We start from the raw sequence: 15,422 nt of genomic DNA, 5'->3' as shown, positions 1-15,422 counted from the left end.
AAGAAAAAAAAATTAAGGGAAAGAGAAAATAAAGGGAAAAGGGAAAAAATATATACAAAATAGAAACATAAGACATCTCAAATGTCAGTACTTCATCTGAAGTAGAGAGTAAATAAAAGAAAATAGAGAGAGGAAAGAGGGTTTATTCGGTCAGTGATTCTCTAACGGGAACGCCATCCTCGCCTAAAGAGGGCAACGATGAACGCTATATGTCATATCTTTAAAGTCTGGAAAAAGGTTCTCCTCAACGTCTATAAAAAAAAAATCTGGAGAAACTCAGACACAAACGGAATGAAGCAATCCTGAACAAAGCAAACTGATCACTGATGATCAAAATGACGTATGAGTACTGGACAGCGGTAGGAGATGCGGTACTGATGCTGGCTAAGATTTCACTAATTAGTGTAAGGGTGGAATACAGGAGGCAAACATGAGAAAACGAACTGAGAGGGAGGAGAGAGGCTAGGGAGAGAATGATGTGTGAATAGGAAAAGATATGGAAAAAATACGATGGATCGACAAAAATTTTCATCCCGAAACTAAGGGAATGGCATGATGTAGGGTGAAGACGAACCAATTACTAAATAACACAGATGCTCACAGCACATGAAGTTTTCGAAATATATCTAAATAGGATAAGAGCTGAGGAAGACCTCTGCTGTCTCTGTTACCAAGGGAGTGAGGAAACATCACAACACACCGTGTAGAAGCGTTCAAAGTGGGAGGTGGAGACACTGAAAGCGAAGAGGGAGGAACTAAAATTGGAGCGGAACACAATTAGAATGATGCTAACTTATAGTGCGAAATAGTGCCGAGATTTGTGGAGGAGATCATGAAAAGGAAGGCTATGAAAGAAAAAGAGAAAGAAATAGAGAGAGGGAGAGAGTGGGAGAGAGAGGAAGAGAATGGGAGAGAAGGGAAGAGAGGGGAGAGAGTGAGAGAGAGGGAGGGAGAGAGAGGAGGACCTAATCCACACTGACAAAAATAAATAAAAGAAAAAGGAGGGGAGTCATGGGAATAGAAGAAGATAGAGTGAAGTCGAAGAGTCCATGTATGTGGCACATGAGGGCAGGATAAACAATGGAAGATGGTATATACCATAACCCTCCCCCCACTCCAGTAATGTCTTGTGTCGATTGCGTGGGAGTCCAGAATGAAGTGAAGAGGTTTTTATTGGGCAGGTGTCCCCTTCAGGGACGAATCCCACATAACAATATGAATGAATACTAAAAAACACACTTAAGTGGTATTTTGAAACGAAAAGTTTAGAAAAATTGTGGCGTCATCAATAATTTTTCTACGTCAATAAATTTATGAAAAAATTCACAAATTATTATCTTGAATCGTTAAAAAAAACAGAGACGTAAGGAGGGAGCATCTACTAAAAGGGTAAAGCATATCTCAGCAGCTTCATAAAAAAAGGGATATTTTAAGAAATTGTGGTATACCAAACAGACTTTCCACACATAATTCTTTGGGAGAATAACATCTTAAATATGATTTATCGAGAAAATTACTGCAACTTTTAACATCTTAAAAGACAGTGAAACCACATTTGAAAGCACGGCAAAATACTTAAAAATATTTGAGTGTAATAAGTTTGTAAAAATCTACGCCACTGAATCCACGTTGATGGTAAGACCAATGCCGGAGTAAAAATCACAAAAACCCTAATTAATCTTCGCTAACCAAAAATATGTCTAACTCAAAGTTTCCAAAAAAATAAAAAATATCTGGAAAAAACTTGTTATTGTTCCTCCACGGGGTGTTTTAATCTGCGCGGTCCTCATCACTAATTAATTGAGGAGATGAGACAGATTTGAGGCGTCTAAAACTAAAGGATTTCACCGAAGATTAACGAATAGTAAAAGTTTAATGTGATACTTCGATAAATTAATTAATTGGTTTAATTTAGATTAGATAGATATGAAAACACTTCTTCTATAAGATCAAAAGAACCCTACCGATACGGTATTGCAGTGGTTGCTTTGGTTGAGGTGAGTATAGCGTGATCTTCACTATAGTGCTTTCATATCCGAACATGCCATGTGTACCGTTCCATTCCTCGATTTTTGTCACTGTCACCAGGTCATTTATATGGAATAAAATCATATTAAACCGAAGAAACGCGTAATGTAGTGATTCGAATCATAATCTTCATCATCGATCATTATTTACCAGTTTCCCTAAACCAACAAATATTTTAATTTCCATATACATTTGAAAAAAGAGACTTCTGCAACTTCGATCGAAGATGTGAATGTTAGGAACTGAATCTTGGACACCCTGTATAAAATTTACTAAGCTATATAAATAGCAAAATTAAATGTAAACTTGAGGCTATGTATTGACATTTTGAAAATATGAAGATTAGGTCTTTAATAACTGCGGAGATATGCAATTTTAGGATTGGTCACTATGGGGGCACGTCTTTAATGCGAGGTCAAATATCTCAAAAACGGTAAGGGTTAAGGATAGGAGATTATACTAAAAATGTGTCTCAGATATTACGCAGCATCTAAAATTAAAATAATATACTGGAGGTCTCATTTGAATTAAGCAAGTTGACAGCTATTTCCGGTTAAACTGGATGTGATGGAAAGTTTAAAAAATATATTTTTTTATGTTTCAAGCTGAAGTTAACTCCAAATTTTCAAGTTCACATCACTTCTAAGTAAATAGTAAACTTTTAATGAACGAGTCAGGTGAATAACTCTGTATAGCCTCAAGTTCAAGCCGAGATTTTTTTGTTCTTGCAGAAAGACTGCTTAGCCATGCAAACCCTAGTGGCCCTAATCTTAGGGCTCTTTTGCGGAGCTCTAGCCCAAGATGACCCATATCGGCTTCCCCCTAATTACATCTTAGATCACTATGATTTAAACATAGTCTTTCCCGCTGAAGCTTTAAGCGGAGAATCCACTAAATATTCTGGATATGTCGAAATTACCTTCCAGGTAAGGGACATTCTGTGTGTGTTTTTGGGGACTATATGCGATTTTAGATGACGGTGAAAACTTCTGAAGTGAAACTTCACGCATCAGCCAGCTACATTGACCTTTTGGTGATACAATTGAATAATGAGGACGCTTTGAGTAATGAGGATTTCTCAGTGAATTCTACTACCAATATTTTAACTCTTCAATTCGCTCAGGATCTTGAAGTGGGAGTGGATTATGTCTTGAAAATCACGTTTGATGCCAGGCTGATGACCAATTCTCGAAGTGCGCCCTTGACCGTTTTTTAAAGATGATTTTGCCAAATTTACCTTTTTTCAGATGGGATTTTCAGAGCTTCGTACATCGAGGATGAAACCACTCAGTACTTAATTGCGACCCAATTCGAAAGTACCTACGCAAGATTCGGTTTTCCGTGCTTCGATGAGCCCACTTATAAGGCCACTTTTGCTTACAATTTGACCTACCCTCCTGAGTTTCTTGCTCTTACCAACACTCCTGAGGTCGCTTCTACAATAAATGAGTAACTGATGTTTTCAGGTTTTAAAAATTGAAGGATAAATTGTTTTTTATAGAATAACGAAGTTGAAGACCTCGGTGTTTGATACCAGCCCTAAAATGTCCTCTTATCTGGTGGCTTTCACTATTGCCAATTACACTTGCAGCGAAGGTCCTCTTGAAGGTAATAAAGTCCCTTAAATAAGCGAAAAATGCTTTTGCCCTTTCCAGACACTAAATTTTACCCATTTAAATTTTCTCGATATATGGTGTTCCATAAGAGTGCAACAAAAATTCGGGTGGTGAATCTGTGGACTATTTTAACAAAAGGGGTGATATGAACATGGGGCCGTTCTCGCTTCCCGACTGAAATAAAGGGTGATAATTTTTTTTTAATGGTTTTTTCCTAATAAGTCCGTACTGACACCAAATATTTTTATGAAAATTAAGAATCGTGAAATAGGTATAGTGACACTCCTCTTTAGGAGAAAAAAATGTTTTTAATTTCACCAGTGGCGTCCCCATTCATGTGACTGCTCGAACATGACCGTTAAAAACATAAAATCTAATACACCCCTGTTTTTTAAATAAAAATAATTTCCTGAGTGCTCCATATATCTGTGGAAAAAAGATCTCTTGAATATTTTTCATGACGTTAACCTTTTTCATGAAAAAAAACATTATTTTTTAACTAATGTTAAAACTAGAAGAGTAAATTAGGTGCATTGCGTTACTTATAACAGAACAATGACATAAGTTGTAGACAATGCCCTTCACCTGCAAACATGCCTTCCTCGGCCCTTTTTCGCTTCTTATCTCGCAGTCCTTGACAAACCTCTGGTGCATATTTATTGTATTAAACGAATGAACTACGCGAATTTTCAATTGCAGATTGTTGTGTTTTATATTTTTCCATAAAAACGAATAACCTTCTGCAAAATATTTAAAAGACCTTTTTTTCGCAGAAATATGGATCATTCAAAAAATAATTATAATATTTTTTTCCAGTGGTGTATCAAATTTATCGTTTAAAATAATCAGAGTCACATCAATAGGCACGCCACTGCAGGAAATTAAAAACAATTTTTCCATTAAAGAAATGTTTCACTATACCTATTTTACGGTCCCTAATTTTTATAAACATATTTAATGCCGGAACAGAGTTATTAGGAAAAAAAATTTAAATTTTTTCATCGCACAGTGTTTCAGGCAGGAAATGAGAACGATCCCATGTTTATACATACTTTTTTCTTAAAATCATCCACGTATCTACTCTGAATTTTTGAGATGTCATTATACAGGGTGTCCTCGAATTACGTGGCCAAAATAATACCGCAGATTGTTTGAGTGAAAATAAGTCGATTTAACTAAACTTCCTTCAGTCGAAAAGTTGATAATTATGGAGCTACAGGGTGTTAAAGTTGAAAAAAAAAATCACATTTTCTTTAATATCTTTCGATTTCTTTGAGTTAATTTCACGAAATTTCATATTTGAGGGTGTTTTAGGATACGAAATTCAAATTTATTAACGATTTAGTTATTTCTTCTAGGGGGCGCCACAAGCGACCATTAGGACACATTTAAATCTCTGTAACTTTTTCGTGCCACGGTGTATATTATTTTGGTATTTAAAAACCTTTTTCCCTACCTTTTATACTTAGAAAAGGTATACTTTATTGACGTCGCTAGAAGCAACGGTTTTGGAGAAAAATGCATCTAAGCCTGACGATGCATGCAAATTACCTTAAAATTATTTTCCGTTAAAAAAAATTAAGTTTTTCAAAAATAATTATAAGTAAAGGTATAACAATAAGTTTTCAAAATCAGATATTATTAAATAGAAAACAAAAATAATAATTAACAAAGAAACAACAGCAAGCGAGAATAACACTTACTAATTAATTAAATTAACTTATGTAAATTGTTGGTTTAATTTTTTTTCATTTAATCTGCTATCATAACAAATGTTCAAAGTGTTTACCATTTTCCTGTATGCATAAGTTCATCCTTTTTAAGAAATTACATTGTACTCTAAAAAATATTTCAGGGGTATTCTTCGATAATTCCACTTCATGAATTATTCTTGCCTCCAATTCTTGTCGCGTATGAACTGGAGATGCATAAACTTTTGATTTCAAGGCACCCCATAAAAAAAATCACAGGGTGTCAAGTCTGGTGATCGAGCCGGCCAATTCACAGGTGCATCACCTCCTCTTCCAATCCAACGTTGTGGGTATTCCTCATTTAAATGTTGCCTTACATTTAAAGTAAAATGAGGAGGTGCGCCATCATGCATAAACCAAAGATCACGACGAAGGAGTAAAGGCAAATCTTCTAATAAGATAGGTAGAGTTTGTACTAAAAAGTTCAAGTAGTTATCACCATTCAGCGTATCTGGCATTACAAAGGGACCAACAATAAAATGATCTACTATTCCAGCCCAGACATTTATTTTAAATCGATGCTGATAATGAGTCACTGTTGTCTCGTGAGGATTTTCATAAGCATAAACATGTTCATTATGCATATTAAAAATACCGTATCTAGTAAAAACAGCTTCATCTGCGAACAAAATTTTCTTACTAAAATTTGGATTTTCGATTCTTTTATGGATTATAAACCGACAAAAATTTAAACGTTGAGCAGAATCCACGGGCAATTGTAGGTCTTGAACTTTTTGAATATGATAGGGGTGCAACAATTGTTCTTGAAAAACTTTATGAACTAGTGATTTCGAAACTCCCAACTGCAGTCCTACACTTCGTGTACTGGCCTTTGGATTTCTTTGAACAGCATCCAAAACCTCTTCTTCCATTTCTACTGTACTTATTGTTCGTCCGCGTCCAGAATCTGCATGTCCAGGTTCAAACTTGCCATTTTCGCGGAGACGCCTTTCAATATTAACAAAAGTTTTCCGATTTGGAATTCTACGGAAAGGATATTTTTCCTTGTAAACTCGTACACTTTTTTGACTATTACAACGGCAAAGTCCATAAACTAACAGCATATCCACCATTTCAGAATAAGTGAATTTATTGGCCATACTTCTGGATATTTACAGGAACAAGAAGCGAAACTGACAAGAAAAACTGAGGGCTAAATAAAAAAACTGACATTTGAGAAACAAATTCAAGTGTTAAAATGTCAATTAAAAACATAGCCAACTGAGTTATTTACTTAAAAGCGCCAACGCAAATATGCAGCGCATTAGAATTATGCGTTTTTCTCCAAAACCGTTGCTTCTAGCGACGTCAATAAAGTATACCTTTTCTAAGTATAAAAGGTAGGGAAAAAGGTTTTTAAATACCAAAATAATATACACCGTGCACGAAAAAGTTACAGAGATTTTGCGGTATTATTTTGGCCACGTAATTCGAGGACACCCTGTATAATGCCTCTATAGGGGGTGAATTCTAAGTATGGAATTTATTTTTAAAACGGCATAGACCTTGAAGATTAAGCAAACATTTTAAATAATATGTTTTCGAAATCGCAAATATAACCGAAATATGGCCGTGTGAAAGTTTTAATAAATAACAAAACCTTTATTTATTATTTGCTTCCACACTGGCTACGAAAGATGTTCGAAAGTTTCGCCATTGGTTTCATTTAGACAAATTGTCGCTTGTATGGCCAGAGAGAAGGGGGGGGGGTGAAGAGAGAGAGAGAGAGAGAGAAATAATATATAAATATATTTTAATATACATATTATCTCTCTTCTTAATTCTGTGGTGTTTCCTATTTCGTCACGCTTTTCATATAACCTGACATATCAAAATCACATGTATTCAAGTCAGGTATTCTCACAGGCCATTTCACTGGTCCATTGCAACCTATCCAAAAGTTGTTGAAAAAGTTCAGAACTTCTTTGCAAACGGACTTATTTCGGTTTTTTTAATATTCCGAAAAAATTTTACATACAAATTTTAGTTTTTTGAGGCCTATGTCGTATTCAATGAAAACCCCATACTTAAGATTCGCCCTGCAGAATTTACTCTATTAGACACGCTTGGTTTGGTACTTTCGTTAACTCTTTCCTAATCTCAACAATTTGCTACATAGAATCTGACGACTACATCCATCGAGTCTGCTCCAGACGAGATAAAGAGCACCTAAGAGACTACGCGATGATGGTCACTCCTCTTATAATCGACAACTTAAACTCATATACTGGATGGAACTACACTGAAAGCTTGTCAAAACTGGACCAAGTGGCTGTATCTGAAAAATCCGGTGCCATGGAAAATTGGGGTTTGGTCTTATACAGTGAATCAGGGTTATTGTTTGACCATACTGTACAAACCAATGCCAACAAACAAAGCATTTTAGCGGTGATCACTCATGAACTATCCCATCAATGGTTCGGAAACTTGGTCACCTGCAAATGGTGGTCCGAAATCTTCCTCAACGAGGGTTTTGCCACTTTATTTGAATATTACATCTCAGATATTGTACGTAAAATATCTTCTATAGACTTGAACTCTTCATCCTATCTTGTCCCGGTCAAATTAGGGTTGTTTTGCTCGGTGTTGGGTTCGTTGTTTAAATCTTATTGTCTGTATCAATCACCAACAACTCAGTTGAAGTTGAGATTTTCAGACTCAACCAACATTTGAAATGGAGAAAATGCTGTTGGTAAAGATTATCCAGTACATCATGACGCTCCAGGCCACCCTCGCAGCCCCAGCTTTAAGGACCAATGCGTCAACCCCCACTCAAATTTCCAGTACTTTTGGGGCTTACTCCTACTACAAGGGGGCAGCAGTTCTGAGGATGGCTGAGCATATTGTGGGGAGAGAAATGTTTAAGAAAGGAATCAACAAATATTTAACCGACAAGTGCGTGGTTTTCCCATACTTCAAATCCCAATTTGAAAGGGTTTTTCAGTGCCTACAAGTCAGTGGAGCCCCAGGACCTATGGAACGCCCTTGAAGCTGTAAGTCAGGAACAACCTCCCCCCTACCCTTCCGGGGCTACCCTCTCCGATGTAATGCATGAATGGATTGAGGCTGGAGGTTTTCCAGTGGTGACGGTCTCTTTGAATGGTTCCAGTATCGTCATGACACAGGCAAATGGCCAGTTCCGATAAGTTTTCTTTCTCATATTTATGCAAATTTCCAGGCAAGATTCCTTAGCACTGAAACCGATGATGACAGCATCAAGTGGTATATCCCAATAAGCTACTCGACTGCTAATGAGGATAGTTCCAACGAAGTGACCGCGCCCAAGGGCTGGATCACTCCTACTGAAGGCTTTGTCATTGAAGAGTTTCCCGAGGCCGGTGCCTGGATCGTGGTGAACAATCAGCAGACTGGCAAGTACATTTTTTCCCAAAGGGACTTCTTAAATTAGGAATAACTGTGTTTGCATCTAAACGGTAAGACTCTCGTGAGCCTCATCTGAAAGATACATTTTGGGACCTATTACTATGAAAGTGACATTGTGTGGGGGGCTGGAGTAGTGGCGTATGAAATCACCCAATAAAATTCTCTATAGTCAATGCCTGATCTTCAGAAGTTCAGTCTTGAAGTTGTTGAATTGGATGATTTTTTCTCTTAAATCTCCTAGATCGTTGCCCGTAATTTAAATGGACGTACCCTTATAGGATTTTACCGGGTAAACTACGATACTACTCTATGGAACAACCTCGCAGACGCCCTCCTCCAGGACAACTTTTCCGGCATCCATGTCCTGAACAGGGCCCAAGTAGTGCAAGATTCGGACTTCTTAGCCAGGGCCGGGCTTATAACTTTTGGCCAGGCATTGAGAAACACGGAATTCCTCGAAAATGACGAGTCGTACTTCTCATGGTATCCGGGCATCACTTTGTTCGACAATTTGCTGAGCAAAACCGGAAGTACATCTCTATTGGGAAAAGTACTCACAGTGAGTAAAAAATCACATATTAGTGAACTTTTTGGGGAAAAAAGTTATAAATCTTAGACTCATGTAGGAATAGAGGGGTAGTACATTAAAAACCAAATTTTGAATGTGAATTGAGACGTGTTTACCAGAGAGACTCCTTGAATACCACTTTTTTTTCACGTTCCCCAATGGCGTAGAATTTGTGTTATAAAAAATTTTTCAAAAAATGTTCTAAGCGCGAAAATATCAATGTATGGGTGGCTTTACCAGGAAGATTATGCGCATAGTTACCAAAACTCTTAGGTTCCAAGTTATCCTCCAGATAAACTTGCCAGGAACTTCTTCTCCCGAGTCTAACAACCAAGTGTATTTTACAGAACCATTTCAATCGTCTTCTGGATACTGCTGCCAGATCAGTATCCCTCACCAAAGTAGACGAGGACGCCCATGTCTTCACCATCAACCAAGTTTTAATCAACGAGTATGCTTGCAAATACGGCAACGAATTTTGCATTGCTGGAGCGAAAGAGCTGTTTGCGACCTACAAAAGCACTCATGAACGGTCGGGTTTCGATTGTAGGAAATCAAATGGTTTGTTATGGTTGCAATGGTTTTAGACCCAACATCAACACCCGCTCATTGGTATACTGCAACGCGATTCGATATAGCGAAGATCCTCTTGAAGATTGGGAGTTCTTGTTCGAGCAATACAGCAACGCATCAGTGTCTCAGGACTCTTCCAGCATATGGTCAGCCTTGGGGTGCTCCACCAATATCACCGTACTAAGAGCGTACGAAGTTTTTATATGAGAATTATATCAAAGACTAAACGGTTTTCTTAAAGTTTCTTGGGTAAGATCTTCACCACTGACAGCATACTAACCTCCTCCCTGTACAACTCCATTTTCTCGACGATCTACCTCGGAAACGAAGCGGGAGTTGACCTGGTCCTGGACTATTTCATCGAGAACTACCAGGCCATTATTGACGCGTAAGTCTGCACTAAAACTCTTGAACTATGATCTTTTCGTAGTTCTTACAGAAATTTTAGTTTCATTCGTGAAAACAAAATGATTTCAGCTACAACGCAGCTGGACTGACCGACGTCGAAAATATCATTACAGGTCTTGGCTCAGTTCTCACTAGGGAGGATCAAATTCTGAAGGTCTCTAAACAGCCTTCAATATGTGTTTTTTTTTTGGAGAAAATTAATTTCAGCTGAAAAATTTCGTTGCTGAAACCCCAGATTTGCCTACAACGATAGCGACAGCGGCCACTAGTGCTGAGAACACGTACAGAAGCAATCAACAGCTGATTGATGATCACAAGACATCAATTCTCGCCTATTTTGGTTTGAAGGAGGACGATTCTGCTGATGACCCCTACAGATTACCTACTAATTACTACATTGTGCATCAGGATGTTGACCTTGTGGTGTCTTCTGAAGCCTTTACGGCGAATTATAACAATTATTCCGGTACTGTAGCTATTCAATTCCAGGTGAATATTATGGAATTATACCCGATATGGTAGGAATATTGTGCATTTAAGGTTACCGTGGAAACCAATGTAGTGAAACTCCATTCGAGTTACAAGTACATAGAGATTTTGTCCCTTCATCTCGACCATCAAAAGCCATTATCCAGAGCCCTTTACTGGGGGAACAGCACTACTGATTTACTAACTATAACTTTTCCTGAAAATCTTTTGGTTAATCAGAAATATACGTTGACAATAACCTTCAATGCTCAGCTTTTAGGAGGCGGTAAGAAGTTCAAAAGTTGAGAAAACGAGGTTTTACAGAGATTTTCAGGTGGTTTTTATAAGGTGTCTTACGTAGACCACAATGGAGAGACCCAATATGCCGCTACCACCCAATTTCAGGCCACCAATGCCAGGAATGCATTCCCCTGCTTTGATGAGCCCTCTTTCAAGTCCACTTTCGCCTTCACCTTAACATATCCAGGGGAACTCAGTGCCTGGACCAACACCCCTTCGGTTGCCAATTATACTATTGAGTAAGCTTGCCTTTATATTTAAGTAATACTAACTGGCCATAAATCTATCCCGATTAAACCTAAATCCAGCATCGCTTGTTTGAAAATGGCAACGTCATTCTGTTGTTTTGCGAATCCAAAATAGCAGCTCCATTTAACAATCAGATGAGTGCAATAAAGACGAAGATATTTTGGTGTCGTCCACGAATGCCACCAGTGATGCGAAGTTATCAAATAAAAAATATAATCTTTTCAGAGGAACTGATTTGGTGAAAACGGTCTTTGACATCTCCCCTCGCATGTCTTCCTACTTGGTGGCGTTCACCATTTCCAGGTACACGTGCACTGAAGGAGACCTCGGGGGAACGGACGGTAAGGCCCACATACGTCCTAAAATGCTCATTATAAAGAAACAAGTTTAACCTGCAGAAATTTCTGGAATTAAGCATCGCGTATGCTCAAGAATGGATGAAGAGAAAAATAGAGCGCTAGCGATGAATGTCACGCCCACAATAATAGAGCATCTCAGTGACTATACTGGAGTGAACTATAGCTATTCCTTGTCTAAGCTGGATCAGATGGCTGTGCCTGGAAAGTCTGGAGCTATGGAGAATTGGGGATTGGTTATCTATGGGTAATTTTTGCAATTTATCAAAATTACCCATTTATTAATGATTTTATGGGTAAATAGAGAAACTGCTCTCCTGTTCAACGCTGACATCCAAACTAGTCTGACAAAACAAAGCATCACTGCGATTATTTCTCATGAACTCTCCCATCAATGGTTCGGCAATTTGCTAACATGCAATTGGTGGTCTGAAACGTACCTCAACGAGGGCTTCGCCACTATTTTCCAATACTACACAACTCACTATGTAACACCAAAAAACCTTCTACCATTAATTTCCATTAATGCTAAAACTCGTGTTCCAGGTCTACCCTCAAATGGAGATGGAAAAGCAATTTGTAATAAAAATCTTGCAGCCAATTTTGGTCACTGAGGGTAACTTAAATGTGCCAGCGTTAACCTCTAATGCTTCAACCTCCAGTGAGGCCAGCGCTAAATTCGACAGTTACTCCTACCGTAAGGGAGGAAGTGTTTTGAGAATGATAGAGCACATTATAGGCCGCGAAACGTTCAAACTAGGAATACAGAAATACGTGCGAGACAAGTTAGTTATTTTACGTCATAAATTTATTTATTTACTTGTTTTATAATTTAATAATTGCAGTCAATACAAAGCAGTGGTGTCCCAAGACTTGTGGGATGCCTTGGAGGCTGTCTTGGAGAATGAAATATCTCATTTGCCCTTGGGAATTACTTTGAGTGAAGTAGTAGAAAATTGGATCAATAAAGGCGGATACCCAGTGGTGAATGTCACGTTGTCAGAGAGTGATTTGGTGATTTCACAGGTAAACCTTTGAATAAGTCCACAATATGTCTGTCAAAAAATGTTTTATCTTTCGCCATTTTGCCAAGAATTACCAAGACATTATCTTTTATTGCAATTTTTTTCACTTAATCAAAATTAAATCGCTTTAACACGAAACAATTGTCATTTGACCTGAATTAAGCTCATATTGCACCCCACGTCAGACAGCTTTTATGTAATTCCAGCAACGCTTTTTGTACAATGAAACGGACACCGAAGACTCCTCCTGGTATATTCCAATAAGCTACACCATATCTAGCTCCAATGACTTCAATGAGGACACATTCCCTAAGAACTGGGTCACTCCCACCCAACCTCTCATAATTCCCGACTTCGCTAATACCAACGATTGGATTGTGGTCAACAACCAAGAGACTGGTAAGTGAACACTTGGGAACAAAATCAGAGGAAAATATCCCCGGGAATTCTTCTAAGGTTTCTACCGAGTGTTCTACGACCAAATCCTCACCGAAAGGCTGTCAAATGCTCTCAGACAATCCAACTTTTCGGGTATTCACGTGGTTAACCGAGCTCAAATAATCGATGACTACTACATGTTTGCCAGGGCCGGATTTGTGACCTTCGGGAATGTTTTGAAAGTTGTAGAGTTCTTAGCAAATGACTTGGACTATATTAGTTGGTATCCTGCTACAAACCTCTTTTGGTATTTGCTGCAAAGGACTGGAAGCACCACCACTTTAGGAAAAGCGTTGACTGTATGTTTCTGGTACCATCAGATGTGATTTTTGACTTGTTTGATTTTAGAACCACTTTTTACGCCTCATGGCGAATGCGGGGAGCGAAGTCCCTCTTCAAGTGATAGATCCAGATAATCACCTGTATACTCTCCAGCAAAATTTAATAGGCACTTATTCATGTAAGTTCGGCAATAACACGTGCGTTGCGGCTGCCAAGCAGCACTTTGAGATCTACAAAACCACCTACACTAGGTAATATTCTATTCTATCGGTATTCTAATTTCAACGTACCCCATGTGTGTTTCAGGCCGAATATCAATATACGGTCGATTGTTTACTGCAATTCCATGAGGTACAGTGATGACCCATTGACCGACTGGAATTTCCTCTACCAGCAGTACCAGAACGAGTCTGTTTCCACGGACACCACCATTATTTGGACCGCCCTGGGCTGCGCTACAAATACCACAGTTCTACGGTCGTAAGTGCACTGAAACTGGGTGATTAGGGTGTTTTTTTACCACGAATTTACTAGGTTTTTGTCCAAAATTATCACTCCTGACGGAGTGATTCCAGCCTCATCTTACTTGAGTATTTTCTCGGCTATTTATGTGGCAACTGAAGTTGGAGTGGATACAGCCCTGGATTTTTTCATTGAAAATTACCAGGCAATCCTGGACACGTAATTATTGTGTGTTAACGTTCATTTACAAACTTACATTTAACAATGTTACAGCTTTGAAACCAACAACTTAAACGCCAGCTTGATCTTCACAGGTTTAGCCCCATATATCACTAAAACAGCACAAATTAAACAGGTAATATACATAATTAGTCCTTAACCAGAATGTTAACTTATCCTCCAATTATCTTAGCTGGAAGATTTCTTAACTGCCGATGGTCTCAACCAGACTCTAATCAATGCCATTCAATCGGCTCTGACTATCGCGAAAACCAACCAAGAAATTATTGCAAACCATGCGAAGTCGCTGTATGAATATCTGGGTATTGAAGAGGACACTACGATAGCCACAACCACAACGCCAAACGCAGTTATTACCACTAAAACCACCACTTCAACCTTACCACCCACCACCACAGAGCCGAAAGATGATGGCGCTGCCAGCATCGGAGGGGTGGGCATGTTAGGGGTGGTTTTGATTGCTTTGTTGAGTAGTTGGCATGAATATTTATCAATTTTTTAAATAAATTTTAATGGAATTGTGATATAATAAAAACGCCAAATCAATTTTGTTTCATTGCAAAATGATGAGAACGGGCGGTATCAAGATGATCTTCGTATCCCAGAAAGTAGAAAAGATGTTTCAATGCAATTTGTGTGATAACCTTATGTAGCTGATCCAGACCATTATTTTAAGGTGTCCTTCGAGGCAATTTGAACCTAAAATTCAGAGATGTCGAGGGTCAAAATTCGGGGAAAACAGCAATTAGATGGACATCTCAACGTCCCATTTGCGTCACAGCGGCCACCTTACGCTGCTCCCTTATGACCACCCCATTTAATAAGTTGATTAGCGCGTCACACAATAATACGACAATTATTCCTGGATGGTACCAATGACAGTAAAAAAGGGCCCTTGGCTTGCTCCAGTTGAGGTTCTGCAAAACAGTTTGAGATATCTTTTATTTTAAATATAATTTTAAAACCAAACAAATCATTAGAAAAGTGACGTTGTATCTCAGAAACTAAAAAAGATTTCCCGAGCTAAGTTGCTCAGGTAGATGGAGAAGGGCAGAATAATTTTTGGAAATTTGCCGACTCAACTCCACCGATTTACGTTCTAGATCAGTTTCTTAAATTTAAATTTAAACTTAATGTTGAATTCAAAGGTGGTACCAAAAGTGAAATTTCTATCGCAGCTGTTGAAAACAATTGACACGTTGTATATGTCGACAACGAAAAAATTTCACCAACTATGTTCTAGAATCCCTTTTTTGGTAATTCCTTGTAGGAGA

General features: G+C 38.3%; 1 protein-coding gene across 1 annotated transcript; it reads left to right on the top strand.

Moving 5' to 3' along the window:
* Positions 1-1,932: 1,932 nt before the first annotated feature.
* On the top strand, positions 1,933-14,699 carry LOC136341187 (putative aminopeptidase-2). Its single transcript, XM_066285873.1, has 29 exons — positions 1,933-1,997; positions 2,760-2,954; positions 3,002-3,221; positions 3,276-3,477; positions 3,530-3,636; positions 7,515-7,903; positions 8,052-8,290; positions 8,340-8,520; positions 8,574-8,766; positions 9,058-9,338; positions 9,695-9,879; positions 9,935-10,108; positions 10,162-10,308; positions 10,398-10,482; positions 10,536-10,817; positions 10,869-11,082; positions 11,131-11,335; positions 11,571-11,686; positions 11,744-11,948; positions 12,006-12,189; positions 12,248-12,486; positions 12,547-12,727; positions 12,933-13,125; positions 13,183-13,463; positions 13,513-13,697; positions 13,753-13,926; positions 13,981-14,127; positions 14,182-14,263; positions 14,321-14,699. The coding sequence occupies exons 2-29, from the start codon at positions 2,775-2,777 to the stop codon at positions 14,648-14,650; spliced, it is 5,601 nt and encodes a 1,866-aa protein (XP_066141970.1). The 5' UTR covers positions 1,933-1,997; positions 2,760-2,774; the 3' UTR covers positions 14,651-14,699.
* Positions 14,700-15,422: the final 723 nt, after the last annotated feature.

The sequence above is a fragment of the Euwallacea fornicatus genome, chromosome 9 (genome assembly GCF_040115645.1).
Source record: "Euwallacea fornicatus isolate EFF26 chromosome 9, ASM4011564v1, whole genome shotgun sequence".
Lineage (NCBI taxonomy): Eukaryota > Metazoa > Arthropoda > Insecta > Coleoptera > Curculionidae > Euwallacea > Euwallacea fornicatus.
The sequence above is the reverse complement of the archived record's forward strand: the minus strand, read 5'-3'. Positions and strand labels throughout refer to the sequence as shown.

Coding starts and splice junctions, on each gene's coding strand:
- LOC136341187 (XM_066285873.1), top strand. CDS start 2,775: ATGCAAACCCTAGTGGCCCTAATCTTAGGGCTCTTTTGCGGAGCTCTA. Junction 3,478..3,529: donor GTCGCTTCTACAATAAATGA/GTAACTGATGTT, acceptor TGTTTTTTATAG/AATAACGAAGTTGAAGACCT. Junction 10,483..10,535: donor GGGAGGATCAAATTCTGAAG/GTCTCTAAACAG, acceptor AATTAATTTCAG/CTGAAAAATTTCGTTGCTGA.